The following is a 12795-nucleotide window of genomic DNA, read 5'->3' as shown; positions in this document are numbered from 1 at the left end:
TGGTACCTTTTTCGGCGAGACAGTCACATCTTGTGTCAGGATAACGGCTGCAGACTGAGTCTTTCTTCTTCCCAGAATTCTCCTGTTCTCATTGCCCCACCTCTACTTCCTGCCTAGCTACTGGCCAATCAGCATTTTCTTAAACAAGTACAAGAAACAAATCTTTACAGGGTAAAACCATTGTCCCACAGCAGCCGCTGTCCCCAGGGCCTGAGAACAGGGTGTGGCTTCAGTGGAAATTCCCAGCCAGGCTGGCTTCTGCCTCTACTCAGGGACCACCCCACTTCTGGGAAGTACCAGGTGTGTGTGTGTGTGTAGGTTAGAGGACAACTTTGTAGGCTCAGCCTCTCCTTCCACCTTTATGTGGGTTCCAGGGATCAAAGTCAGTTCCCCAGTTTGAACAGCAAGCACCTGCTGAACCCTCTCCCCAGCCTCCATTTGGCTTTGGCCTGGCTATGGGGCCCATGCTACACTGGGAGCTGCTTCCTACGACGACCACATGGTGGATGCAGCCCCAATAATAAAAACCCAAAGACAGATATAGGGGTTAAGGCTGAAGATCAGAGAAGCAGAGCAGTAAGCCACTAGAGAGACCTTTTACCTCTACCAATGCTCAGACCAAAGTGGGGTGATCCTCAGACTGCCTAGACAGCACTGTGTCTCCACCAAACCTCAGGCTCCACACTCCAGTTAGTTCCTGTCTCTTCTTTATAGATCTCTCTCCACCCAGCCATATCACTCCTGTCTCCACCTCCCTAGTTCTGGGATTAAAAGTGTGTGCCTCTCAAACACTGGGGTTTAAGATGTGAGCCACCACCACCTGGATCTGTTTCTGGATCCACCTTGTGTAGCTCAGGGGGTCCTTGAACTCACAGAGATCCGTCTGCCTCCTGTCTCCCAAGTCCTGGGACTAAAGGTGTGTGCCACCACTCCCTGGCCTCTAGTGACTTAGCTTTATACTCTGATCTTCAGGCAAGGTCTATTTATTAAAATACAAATAAAATGTCACAGGTGGGACTTCCTGTTTGGGGGTTTCATTTTTGCTGGAAGTGGGCAGCAGGCAGGAGTCTGTGTCTCTGCATCTCTGCTCACACAGGGTCAATCTTCCCACTTCCCCTGCTTTCTCAGTCTCCCTGACTTCATCTTCCCTCCTATGACTGCCAGGTCTGAAGTTTCCTCCCGACTGCCCAGACCCTGTGTTCTCAGGGACCCCCAGTGTCTGTACCCACTATGCCTGAGAATCCTTGGGGCCCATCCAAGCCTTTAGAATTCTGTGAAGTAGCTGGCAGGCTCATTCTCCTGAAGGACAGGAAGCCAGCCTAGGGACAGGTGTTGTTCTTAATTGCTGGCTGTCTGCAGGTTAGAGGGTAAAGACTTTACGCGAGGAAAAGACACAGACACGCGGTGGTCCCACGTGGGTGCACTTTAATGGGGGGAGGGGTAACAGGCAGGTAAAGGGCGTGCCAACACAGTAGGAAAGGCAGGGGAAGAAGAGAGGGCGAATTCGTGATGACCTTCGCTTTTAACGGGGAATGCAAAGGCTTCTGGGAAATGTCCGTATCCAGGAGAACGCTGGGAACTGTAGTTCCGCAAAAGAACAACAGGTATTCTGGGTTCTGGCCACACAAATGAACAACAGCATGGAGTTTTCCCCTACAGCCTTCTGCCAGCCTGTCCTGCTTGTGACTGTGTCTTCCCACCCTGCAGACTTTACTCTCTGTAAACATCTGAGGAGATTACCAACCCAATCAACAAGCTGACAGCTGCCTGCCTTTTCTGATTTCTTCTTGTCCTTTTAGAGAATATGGAGGGAGAGGGAGGGTATGACTGAGTGCTTACCTAGGATGCAGGAGGCCTTGGGTTCCATCCCCCACACTACAAAAAAAAGAAAAATGTTTAAAAATAGCACATCAGTAGTCAGACAGCTCCATTGATAAAGCACAGTAGGAAGACAGGATCCCGACAGCTGTCAGGACTTGACTGTGCCGTCTTCTGGCGGGGACGTCTAACTGATGAGCACTCAGACTTCTGTCCCTCTGCCACAGCAAGAGTTCTCAGGAGTTGTCACACTGCCCAACTTTGCTTCCTGGATCTGTGACTTAGGGAAGTAAAAACGTCTCTGGGCCTCAGTTTCCTCAGCTGAGAAGTGGGAACATAGTATCGTGTGTCACCAATGGGCGGGTTCCTTGAGCCATTTTCAAGCTGTGTATAGAAGTGATGCTTGTTTTATCACCCTGTGAGGCTCAGTCCTTCTGTGGTCATGGAACTATTCACTAAATCTGCCCTCTTGCATGTTCTTTCTCCTCTATTACTCAGCAACAAACCCACTTCAATTACTCACCTGCCGGAACCAGTCTGACATATGAACTGGGACTCTCCCAACATCCCGTGTGCTTTGACAACTTCGCTCTTAAGGGTGTCTTTCCTGACGGGTTTATAAATAGCATCAGGCCGATGAGGGACCTTGCGTCTTGATAGATGGTAGGGGAGTGGGATCATGGCCCACTAGTCCCTGTTTACATTCTCTACATTGAGCCCCCCGAAATTAGAAAACCTGCCTGCTGTGGTTTGAGTGCCCTGCAGAATACATGTGGGCATGCAATTGCTCTGATGACCGAGTGGAGGGGGACGCTTTAGGGGTGACGGTGTCACGTGAGCTCTATGGCAGATAGTAGATTAACATTGTTGTCCAGGAGTGAGTATGATACCCTCCATGCTGTGTGGCAGGAAGGAAGTCCTCACCAGGTACGGCCTCCTGACGTTGGACTCCGAGTCTATGGAACTGTGAACCAAACAAACATCCAGTTTATACTTCACCTGGGCCATGGTATTTTTTCCAGCCACAGGAAACACAGTCCTTCCACTCTGAGCCATTCCCACCCCTGTTTGATCAGCCCCCTGCCACCTCAATCCCTCTTGACCATGGTCCCCTTTGCTTTCACAGGTGTCTTCATCTCAGGTACCTGTATCCATGGCTAAGAAAGTGCAGTGACCACACAGTTCAGTGGGGTTTTCCTGGAAAGTAGCTCATCCTTAGTCCAGAGCAGCATTTCTCAACTTGTGGGTCGTGACCCTTTGAGTCAAATGACCCTTTCACAGGGGATGCCTATGACCATGGGAAAACACAGAGATTTACCTTATAATGCACAATACAAACAGTAGCAAAATTACAGTGATGAAGTAGCAACAAACAATTTTATGGTTGGGGGTCAGCACAACATGAGGAACTGTATTAAAGGGTGTCGGCATCGGGAAGCTTGAAAACCACTGGTCTAGAATGTTCCCTAATCCACTTCTTCCTGTGCGTTTCCTTGTAGACGGGTATGCCTTTTCCCAAGAAGAGCATGGAGCTGTCACCCAGGAGGAAATAGTCCGAGCTTACGACACCACCAAAACGAAGTCGAGGAAGAAATGAGGCGACTTTCCCGGATGGCTCTGGGCAAAGGGATTCTGTTCGGCACAAGCAGTGTTAACATGGCTTTGTCAGAGAGACTGGCGCCCACAGCCCAACACCAGAAGACACATTTCTGTGGCCTTAGCCGACCAGTTTGGTAGCAGCTGTCTTGTCCCCTTGCAGTCCCAGGGTGTAGGCATCAGGGAAGCTCTTCTCCCAGCTTGTCCGCTGTGCTTGGCCCAACTTCTGTTGACGGTGTTATGAAGCATTCAGCTGGGCTCTCTGAGGTGTGAAATTAAAAACTACGTTTCACCAATGCTCAAACATCAACGCTAGTGGTTCTGGGAGAAAGGAAGGGGGCATTATGTTACTAGAGACCAGTCCTGTGTAATTGGAACAGGGTACCCTTACTTCCTGTTCGGTGCATGTTCAGATCACACAAGCCTCGCTTTCTGCAGACTGCTCACTCACTTGGATTCCTGTTTTCTTTGCGTGAAGTCGGCATAAACTTCTTGATTACATCGAAATCAGAAATCCTTACGGTTGAAGGACAATCCTGAGAACATTTCTTTGGCTCTTTTGGCCCCAGCCCCAGCCTCAGCCAGGCAACCAGCCAGAATTCCATGCCTTCTGCGCCGATTTTAGGTGCAGGCCTTTGGTCTTGCCATGGCCGCCCTGTGCTCTTGTCCGCAGATCTGCACAGCTGGCCCCTGGATGTGGTGCCCCGCAGCTGGCAGCCACCCATCCAGGTCCCCGGGTGTCTTTATTCCTCTCTCCGTGCTGAAGTGGACAGGAGAATCTTCTGACCTAGCCTCACCTGCCCCGCCCCGCCCCTCCCCACTGCTGCCCTTGAGCTCTGGGACTGAAGAGAAGTGGCTGAACCACACCTGGCCTAACACTTAATTGTCTTTTTTGAGGGGATCCCATGGGAAGGGGAGCAGGCCCTGCATATCACTTCTGAGCTAGGCCTCTGGCAGCCTCTCAGAATCGATACCTGCCTCTAGTTGCTCAAAGCCCATTTTAGGCTTTCCGCCTCTGTGCACTGAAGGGACAAAACTGGCACTCTGAAATTCTAGAATCTGGGTGAGCTTAGGGTGGGGGGTAAGCACAGGGCACCCCATCTGAGATCTCGCTGGAAGGTGACCAAGGACACCTGACTCAGGAGGCAGACACAAAGCCCGTTTTCACCATATCACAGTGAAAGTTCTCAAGTCCTACTTTTGATGGACAGTTGTAATGATCAGCCCATGTATGCTGTCGCAGAAACCAGACCTTTTCCTGCAGACATTTTGTCTGGTTGATTTTCTTAAGACGAGTCTTACACTGGATGCCCACCTAGCATCGAATGCACTTTGTAGTCCAGGCTAGCCTCAGACTCTCAGCAACCCTCAGCCTCCCGCATATTGGGGTTATAGGTGTGAGTTACCACGCTCGGCACCATACACATCTAAGGAAAACAATTCCAAACATTGTCAAGATCATAACTTTTAAAAATAGTCACATGGTCTCCTTTCTGTATCCGGCAAGTTTTAGGCCCAAGGGCCTCTTTCTGGACAGTGACTTGGTCTCTCAAACAAGGAAGGGAAGTGCCTGTTCCAGGCTTGGGCCACTGCAGGCCCCCACTCTGAACTGGAACAGAACCTGGATGCTCCAAGCCTGCATGCGAGAACTGGGGGCTCTCAGAAAATGCGGGCCGGCCTCAGCATGCTTTCTTCCCTTTATTTTGGCTGCCGAACCGGAGTTTTTGGATGGCTTAAAGTAAATACCCCTGGGCACTTGTTACCGGGTGAACTGGTACCATACCACCAGGGATGTATGCTAACTTAGAAAATAAGGCAGCATTGGGGGGATGGCTGAGCAGTCCAAGGTGCTGCGTTCAGAAAGAAGAGATGCTACACTTTGCTTTACTTAACGCTTTACTTTTGGAACATCAGAGATGAATGGGCACCAGAAAACAAGCAAGCAAACAAAAAAAACTTGGTTATGATTTGAGTAAGAAAACTGATTCTCACTTAGGGCGTGGCCAGGATGCTGAGATGGCTTGAAGGGAGGCAGAGTGGTACAATTAACAAGAATCTTGCAAATGACCTCTCTTTGCTCCCTGAGGCAAGAAAAAAATCTAGCATGCCCAGCAAGCTGGAATCCCAACAGACTGTACCATGTGGGAAAAACAGCAGGAAGTGTGCCTCAGATTAGGGGGGCCAGCCATGGTGTACATTTTACCCAGAGGGGTGGGGGCAGAACTGTGGGGAGCAAAGGAAAACCAACCGGATGTGCCCTAGGCTCTTTGAGAGTTTTTTCTTCTCTTCTCTTCTCTTCTCTTCTCTTCTCTTCTCTTTTCTTTCTTTCTTTCTTTCTTTCTTTCTTTCTTTCTTCTGTTCTTTCTCTTTATTTCTTTCAACTTTAAAGGCTAGATTTATTTGAAGGAAAAAAAAATACACAACAAACCCTCAACCCTAAGGATGGGATTTTACATCTCAAGACATCCCCCAAGTAATGTCTACAGGTTACAAATAATTTTCAAAGGAGATATTTTTGCACAAATTTTGATGTATTCAGGAATGTGTAAGTTGACCCCTGATTTTATTTTAACAGAGGAGCAACACAGGAGAGTGGGGCATGGCGGCTTCCTTTCAGATGCCTCTGTCCAGAAGGGAAATAGACATGAAGAGGGCTAGTTACCTCTCCATTGTCCACAACCGATGGGTTTTTACCCATTCAGCTGTGGGTACCTCTCTAAAAGCCTGCTTCCTAGCTATGGCCAATCAAGCCCGCTGGATAAGTTCTTGCCATGCCCACTGATGCAGCCCACTAAACCAACGCTCCTGCTCAGCAAGCCCAGGGCTTACACGTTAAGACCAAAGTCTCATTTGTCTGCAGGGGTCCTGACTTACTGCAACAGGAAAACCTGCAGTCTTTGGAGCTGACCGCTACAAAGGTGCACAGCAATGCGGATAGGTCAAGCCACTGTGTTGCAAGAGAAGCCTTATTCAGTAGTTCTTTGCATTATCCTTTATTCTTTTTTATCTATTTTTTATTGATCTCTACATTTTTCTCTGTTTCCCTCCCTGTCTCTCCCCTCCCCTTCAACCCTCTCCCAAGGTCCCCACGCTCACAATTATCCTTAGCTTCTTGAGGGAAGCTAAGAAACCAACCCTCTCGAGCAGAAAAACCTCACAACATAGGTCACCTTATAAACCCAAGCGCTAGCATGGGCGCCCGTGAAGGAAACTTACAGAAACCTCAAACCACCCCAGTCAAGGCTGAAGGGCTCCAACTCCATCCTCCTCGTCTATACACCCCTAGTCACCACGCATGTCCATCAATCGGAGTACTCTGACCTCCAAGGGTAGAGAAGTGAAGCTCCAGGAACAGGCAGACGGGGGGCAGGGTGGGAGCAGGAGTCAAGGACATCACAGAGCTGGTTCACTTGAGAGAAACAGTGATTCCCTCAGACCACAGCTTCTGGTGCCCAAGATAACAGGCCTGTGAGACCAGGTGTGTGATTTACAGAGACCGCTTTGGGGAGGCTGACACTGTCATTAGGAACATGAGGTGACCAGAGGGATAAGGTTTTTAAAGAATGTGGACATATTTGAAAGTTTAGACAGGGCAGTGTTTAGAAGGGGTGAAACAGGATGTGCAAGACTAGTTTGATTTGCCCTTGAATGCTCCAGGGCAGAGAGACTAGGAGAAAGCACAGGATGTGGAGGTCTACTCAGTGCGGTTTCCTCTCTCAATTCTGTCTTCACCATCCATGCAGGGAGAAGCATTCTTGCTTGCAGAACTGAAGTTGGAGGCTGGATTCTCCTCAAATATCTTTTGCTTGGGCAGATCCAGAGTCTTGAGTCTTTTTGCCAGCTTTCCTCTCCAACTCATTCCCGTGGTCCTTGTTTTCTCCATCTCTAGGACCACAACTGGAGTTCCCACTTTGGCCTTTGGGACCTCACCCCATCTACTTTGCTTTCTTCTTTCCTTGCTGGTCCTTCCTCAGAGGGCTGAGCCAGAGCTATTTTCTCTCTGTTGCTGTGTCTGAGCTCTGTGTCGAGCAGGAGGGTTAGAGCATCGCTTTCCCCGTGCATTCTCCTTTGGTAGAGGGGCTGGCATTACCTTTAGAGGCCAATCAATTTAGGAGGTTTAGAGACTGGAAAAATGGCAGCCTTCTCTATCGAATGGTTCATTTTCGAGAGCCTCTTCTTTGTGTATTTCTACCAGATGTAACTGCGGCCCCAGTCTGCCATGACTCGCTTCCTGTCCTCAACTGTTCTCTTTCTTGAGCTTCTTCATTTGGCCCACCAGGGTGAGTCTCCTGGGGTCGGCCATCTAGTTTTGGTTCGTCCAGCTGATGCTGCAATGCCTCCTGTTCCTTCCGTAGCCCCGCCCCCTTCTACTTTTCTTCTCTAGCAGCTGTGACAACAGCCCTTCCAAAGATAGAAGCTGCTCAACTCTACTGGGAGGTACTAGCAAAGGAAGCATCTTCCTTGGGAATATTCCAAGGCTTTAGATTCAGTTTGGGGTTGGGGGTTGGGGTTCTGCCATCATGCCTATAATCGTCGGGAGAGTAATCAACCGTGGAGCTCTATGACCAATCGTCCCATCTGTCATCGCTGTCATAGCAGTCCCCACCTTCTCTGTAGTCAGCAACCCTTCAGTACCCACTACCAAATTCTCTTCTGCCACTGCCTAGCCTGCCGTCATAGCCTTGGTCGTCATAGTGATCCTGGCTTCCAGAGCAATATCCACATTTCAGCATGGGCCATCCTGATACCTGTCTGAAACCCATCCTGATTCCGCTCTGAATCGTCTGATACCTGTCTGAAACCCATCCTGATTCTGCTCTGAATTGTCTGATACCTGTCTGAAACCCATCCTGATTCCGCTCTGAATCATGCCAATCTCAACACTTGTCTCCTAAGTTATCGTCACCTCTTCTAAATGGGTACTCCTCAAAGCCATCTGCAGCAGGATGGGTCCTCTGGTCTGTGTTTTGTTAGATACCTAAATTTGTGTCTTGACCCAAAGAACAATCATCCCTGTCTTTGTCCAGGGCTTGATCAGCAACCCATTTGAGTTTTCCCCTCTTACCTAGAGACACAGAGCACTGAGCAGATCGCCCAGGTTCTCACACTCGGCATAGCCCAACCTGTTTAACCTGTCTGGATAGCTGGGTTCACGTGACGAGTGTACCACACTGGTATTTCATCCTCTAAAGAACTCCGTATGGAATCTTCTGTAACATCACAGGGCAGGTTCCCTAGGAAAACAGTGCAGGGTGGCAAGTTGGGAAGACAGCTCTGGTGGGTGTTTGGTTTCTGAGCAGCCTGCGGAGCAGTGGAGAGGACGGAATGGTTGGTTGGAGGTGCCCTGTATGCGCCATCATTGGTACCATGCGCGTCCTTGACACCTCTCCCGGATCATCTGTTACATCAGCCCAGCTGGTGGTTTGGAGACATAGCTGCTTCCGCCAGCCATCCTCAGCCAGAAAGTCTGTTAGAAAGATGGGCCTCCCCTTCCGAATTTTCTGTTTTGCTGAGGCTACCATGTTGGGGGCTGGAGTGGGTGGGGAAGAGAGGAGTCAAAATTCATTTTCATTTGGGAACTAAACCCATTTGGAAAGATGGAATTAAAATTCAGCTTTTTGTCAGATACTTAGCCCTCTCTTGAGCTTGAAGGCTTTTAAACCAGATTAGTGAATGAAAGTCTTTGTTTGGGTCCTTTGTTTGTTTGTTTTCTTGTCTTTTGACTTTATGCTATGTTGTGTATTTTTCTGGAGCGTATTTTCTTCCTTTGAGAAGCAGACTAAACATTCTCTGCACTAAACTGTCTCTGCAGTAATAAGGTATACAGGCAGGAGAAAACACTTCTGGGAGGGATTGTTTTCTATTTTTTTTTTCTGTCCTGATTAAGCTTTCTCCTAGCCGAATGACTAAATTGGGTTTCTAGGCAAAGCAGCTGTCATGGTGTGTGATGTATACTATTTTTGCAGGGCCCACTGGGGAGCCGGGTCATTTGGGCTATCTTTAAACTGAGGTCAGAATGTCTCATACACAACCCCTCCCTGGGGAACAGAGTGGACTGGACTAAGTTATGCACACTGGCTATCAGCTCAGTGGAGATGTCATGTGGCCCATGACACTCCTGTCACATAGCTGGGGCTCTTGAGCTGGCAGGTCACATTTGGTCAGCACTTCCGGAACTGCCCCGGGTTTGCGCTAAGATGGGGCTGGGGCTGGGGCCGCTCACAGAGGTTCTTATGTATGGCTCAATCCTGTACTTGAAACCGTAAACAGTGCGGCCACTGTCCCTTGGCTTAGTTCTGGGTTCTGCTGCTGTCTTCACAGCCGCAGGGATGATTGCCAGGAGGACAGCCCACGCTATAATTGGAGGCAATACCCTGCTCAAGTCTACCGGGCAGCCTGGCAACACCGCCTAGCTGGTCAGGGTCTGCTGTGTGCTACTCCAGGAAGCAGAGCTGATGTATCTGCTCTGTCTTGGTGCAGAATCTTCCAGATTTCTGGGTCAGTGTTACTTTCCCCAACTCCCCACATTCATGCAAACACAAAGACAAAGGCGTGAGAGCGAGGTATGAACTGCTCTGGTGAAAAGTGACGCTGCTTCTTCAACATTCAGAGAGAAATGTACCGGCCGGTGATCCTGGGCTCCGGCAGAGCCCAGCTGGGCATTTGCTTTTCTTTGCCAAGCCTTCAAGTATGCCCAGCGAAAATCAATGGTGGCTGATCAAGAAGCAGTGAGTGATTTGGTTGTTGTTTTGAGATAAATTCTTAGGTCGTCCAGGCTGGCTTTGAACTCACTATGCAGCTGAAGCTGCCCTTGAACATCTGACCATTTTGCCTCCTTTGTGTTTTATGGAATGCTTGTGTGGCTGTGCTGGGAATGGAACTCAGGACCTTGTGAAGGCTGGTGTTTGCTGTTGAGCCACGTATGTTCCCAATCGGTGAATGTTTTTGTTTGTTTTGTTTTTTAAGTGAAACTAGGTAATGAGAGTCTGAAAATGTAAAAGAATATGTAGGCTTTCAGGTCATTTTTTTTTAAAATAAAGAAAGCTATCCTGTATAATCTCTCATTTGTTATCATAATGAGCCTTTCTTTTGAATCATGAGGACCCTTTCCCGTCAGCTCATTCTGTCTGTGTGTATGCCTGAAGGCCAGAAGAGGGCACCAGACCTCATTACAGATGGTTGTGAGCCACCATGTGGTTGCTGGGAATTGAACTCAGGACCTTTGGAAAAGCGGGCAATACTCTTAACCTCTAAGCCATCTCTCCAGCCCCCGTCAGCTCTTCTTGTCCTGGGATTTTGTCTTGAGCCGCAGTTCAGTGTCTGCGGCCCTGCTGGCAGAGGAGGTGCCTTTGTCTGGAACGCGAGAAAGGGGCTGCACAGCACAGCCATGGTGTGACCCTGCCCAGGGTCATTGTCCCCAAGTCACTCAAGGGGTGCTTTAGCTTCAGTGTTTGGAATGCAGCCTTCACCTTCTGGGCTCTTTAAAAATTCAACAGGGAAACTGGCCCGACAGATCTGAAGTGAGAACTCAGTAAAGAAATTGGTTTATCAGGTCAAATCAAGAGACTGGCGTGCCTTCTGGTGTGACAGGGCACACCTGTGGTTCCAGCCCTCAGGAGGCTGAGGAACAAGAATTGGAGATCTACCTGGGCTACATGGTGAGTTCTAGGCCAGCCTGGGCTACACAGGAAAAAAAAACTAAACAGAACAGATGTCATATTCTCTGCATGAACATGCTTGAATTATCAAATGTGCCAATGGGAAAGTTAAAATAAAGGCCCTGCAAAATAAGAGTGTGTGCATCAGTTGGCTGCGTTAGTAATTCTGCGTTGGCTCGAAGGCCGTTGTCTATGTCAGTACAGTAAGGGGATATTAGCTCAGGCTAGCCTTAACAGAACATCATCATGAAGGGTTTCTCGTGGGGAGCAGAGGTACCGGCTCAAGATTCCCACAGTGGCACTATTAAGTATGCCTAGAAGCGAGAGGCCAGCACTCAGCATGGTGTGTGGTACCCTTCATTCACGCATGTCTTCTGAGCCCCCTGTCCATCGTTTCCGCTTCCCTGCGCTTCACTGACTTCCACATCTCAGACTGCGTGTGCCCTGGTGTTTCTAAAGCTCCCCACTCACCCCAGATGCGTGATTTCTTGCGTGGGAAGAAGAGGGGATGGAAGCAACACAAATCCAAGTAGTGAGAAGCTCTGTGAGCGTGAGCGAATGCCTTGAGCAGAGAGGGGAGAGGTCACCCCACCCCCAGCCCAGCCTAGCCTTAGCAACACCTCTCAGCCCTCCCCAGGGAAAGGAGACAAAGGACTGATTCTTCCTCCACCCAGGCTGGCTCCTGTTCAGAAGACAAACTCCTGCTCTCGCTGCTGCCTCTGAGATAGCTGCTCTGCTCCCTCTCCCAGGCATCGGACCAAGAAAAACATGCTCACAGGATTCGCCCACAGGCGTTTCTTCTGACCTGGCTCAAGAGAGGAAGGAGATCTGTTTGTTTGAGAAACCAGGAGCAAAGTGTCAGGTGCCTGCGATTTACGGCAGAGATGGAAAGAGGAAAGTTGAAACAGCATCACCACCCCAATCATCCTCTCCTGGAAAGCAGGGGTCAGGAGGGCTTATCAAAAGCTGGGAGCCCTTCCTGGCGGTACATGCCTGTGATTCCCTGTGCTCTGGAGGCTGAGGCAGGCAAATCAAGAGTTGGAGGCCAGCCTGGGCCTCAAGCAAAGTCCTATAAAATAAGATAAATACAAGGTTTGTGCGGGGACGAGTTTCTGATTTCCTGTGTGAGAAAGAGGGGAGGAAAGCTGAGGAGTAGACAGACAGCAACCCACTTGCCGTGGGCCTGGACTGGATCCAGCTGTGTTCCTAGAGGTAGCTTGGTATGTGCTTAGAGGGAAAACAGCAAACACCAATTTAAAAAAGAAAAAAAAAAAGAGGAAACATGCCTGCCTGGTCACGGAGTTTCTCTCCTTCCAGCAAGATCCCGGCAGCATAGCCCATAACTATGTACAATTATCCCATGGCAATTACAAACAAGATCCCTGTGCTGGTAAAGACTTGTCTGGTGTTCGAGTCAGAAAGTCTATGCAAGGCCTGAGCCTGCTGCTTCCTCTCCCTCCTTGCCAAGGATGACCAAGTGCAGCCCAGCACCGGGGCTCCTCCCTCTGCACCTCCCTCCCAGAGCAATGCAGCTTGCACTGCAAGGGTAGAGACCCACATCCTACATGTCTCTGAACCCACAGTGAGGGTGTATCTGTCATGTGAGCAAAGCCATGTGCGTCCTGGCTCTTGTTATGTCTTTTCTGAGATTGCTCGGATACTGTTTACCAAGGACAGGCCCTAATCTAGCCATGCAGAGGGAAGCTGGCTGGGGGTCCTGTTA

General features: G+C 49.4%; 1 protein-coding gene and 1 pseudogene across 4 annotated transcripts in view; one reads left to right on the top strand and one right to left on the bottom strand.

Annotated features, from left to right (window-relative positions):
* Nucleotides 1–10475, top strand: part of Atp8a2 (ATPase phospholipid transporting 8A2) — a 542501-nt gene extending 532026 nt beyond the window's left edge. For all 4 annotated transcript variants that reach the window (XM_075950134.1, XM_075950131.1, XM_075950132.1 and 1 more), the window contains one exon: nt 3318–10475. In XM_075950134.1, coding sequence (XP_075806249.1) covers nt 3318–3415 — 98 coding nt within the window. In that variant the 3' untranslated portion in view covers nt 3416–10475. The remainder of the gene's footprint in view (nt 1–3317) is intronic.
* Nucleotides 6986–8936, bottom strand: LOC142835618 (eukaryotic translation initiation factor 4B pseudogene; annotated as a pseudogene).
* Nucleotides 10476–12795: the final 2320 nt, after the last annotated feature.

This window comes from Microtus pennsylvanicus, chromosome 15 (genome assembly GCF_037038515.1).
Source record: "Microtus pennsylvanicus isolate mMicPen1 chromosome 15, mMicPen1.hap1, whole genome shotgun sequence".
Classification (NCBI taxonomy): domain Eukaryota; kingdom Metazoa; phylum Chordata; class Mammalia; order Rodentia; family Cricetidae; genus Microtus; species Microtus pennsylvanicus.
This window is presented reverse-complemented; position numbering and strand designations above follow the sequence as displayed.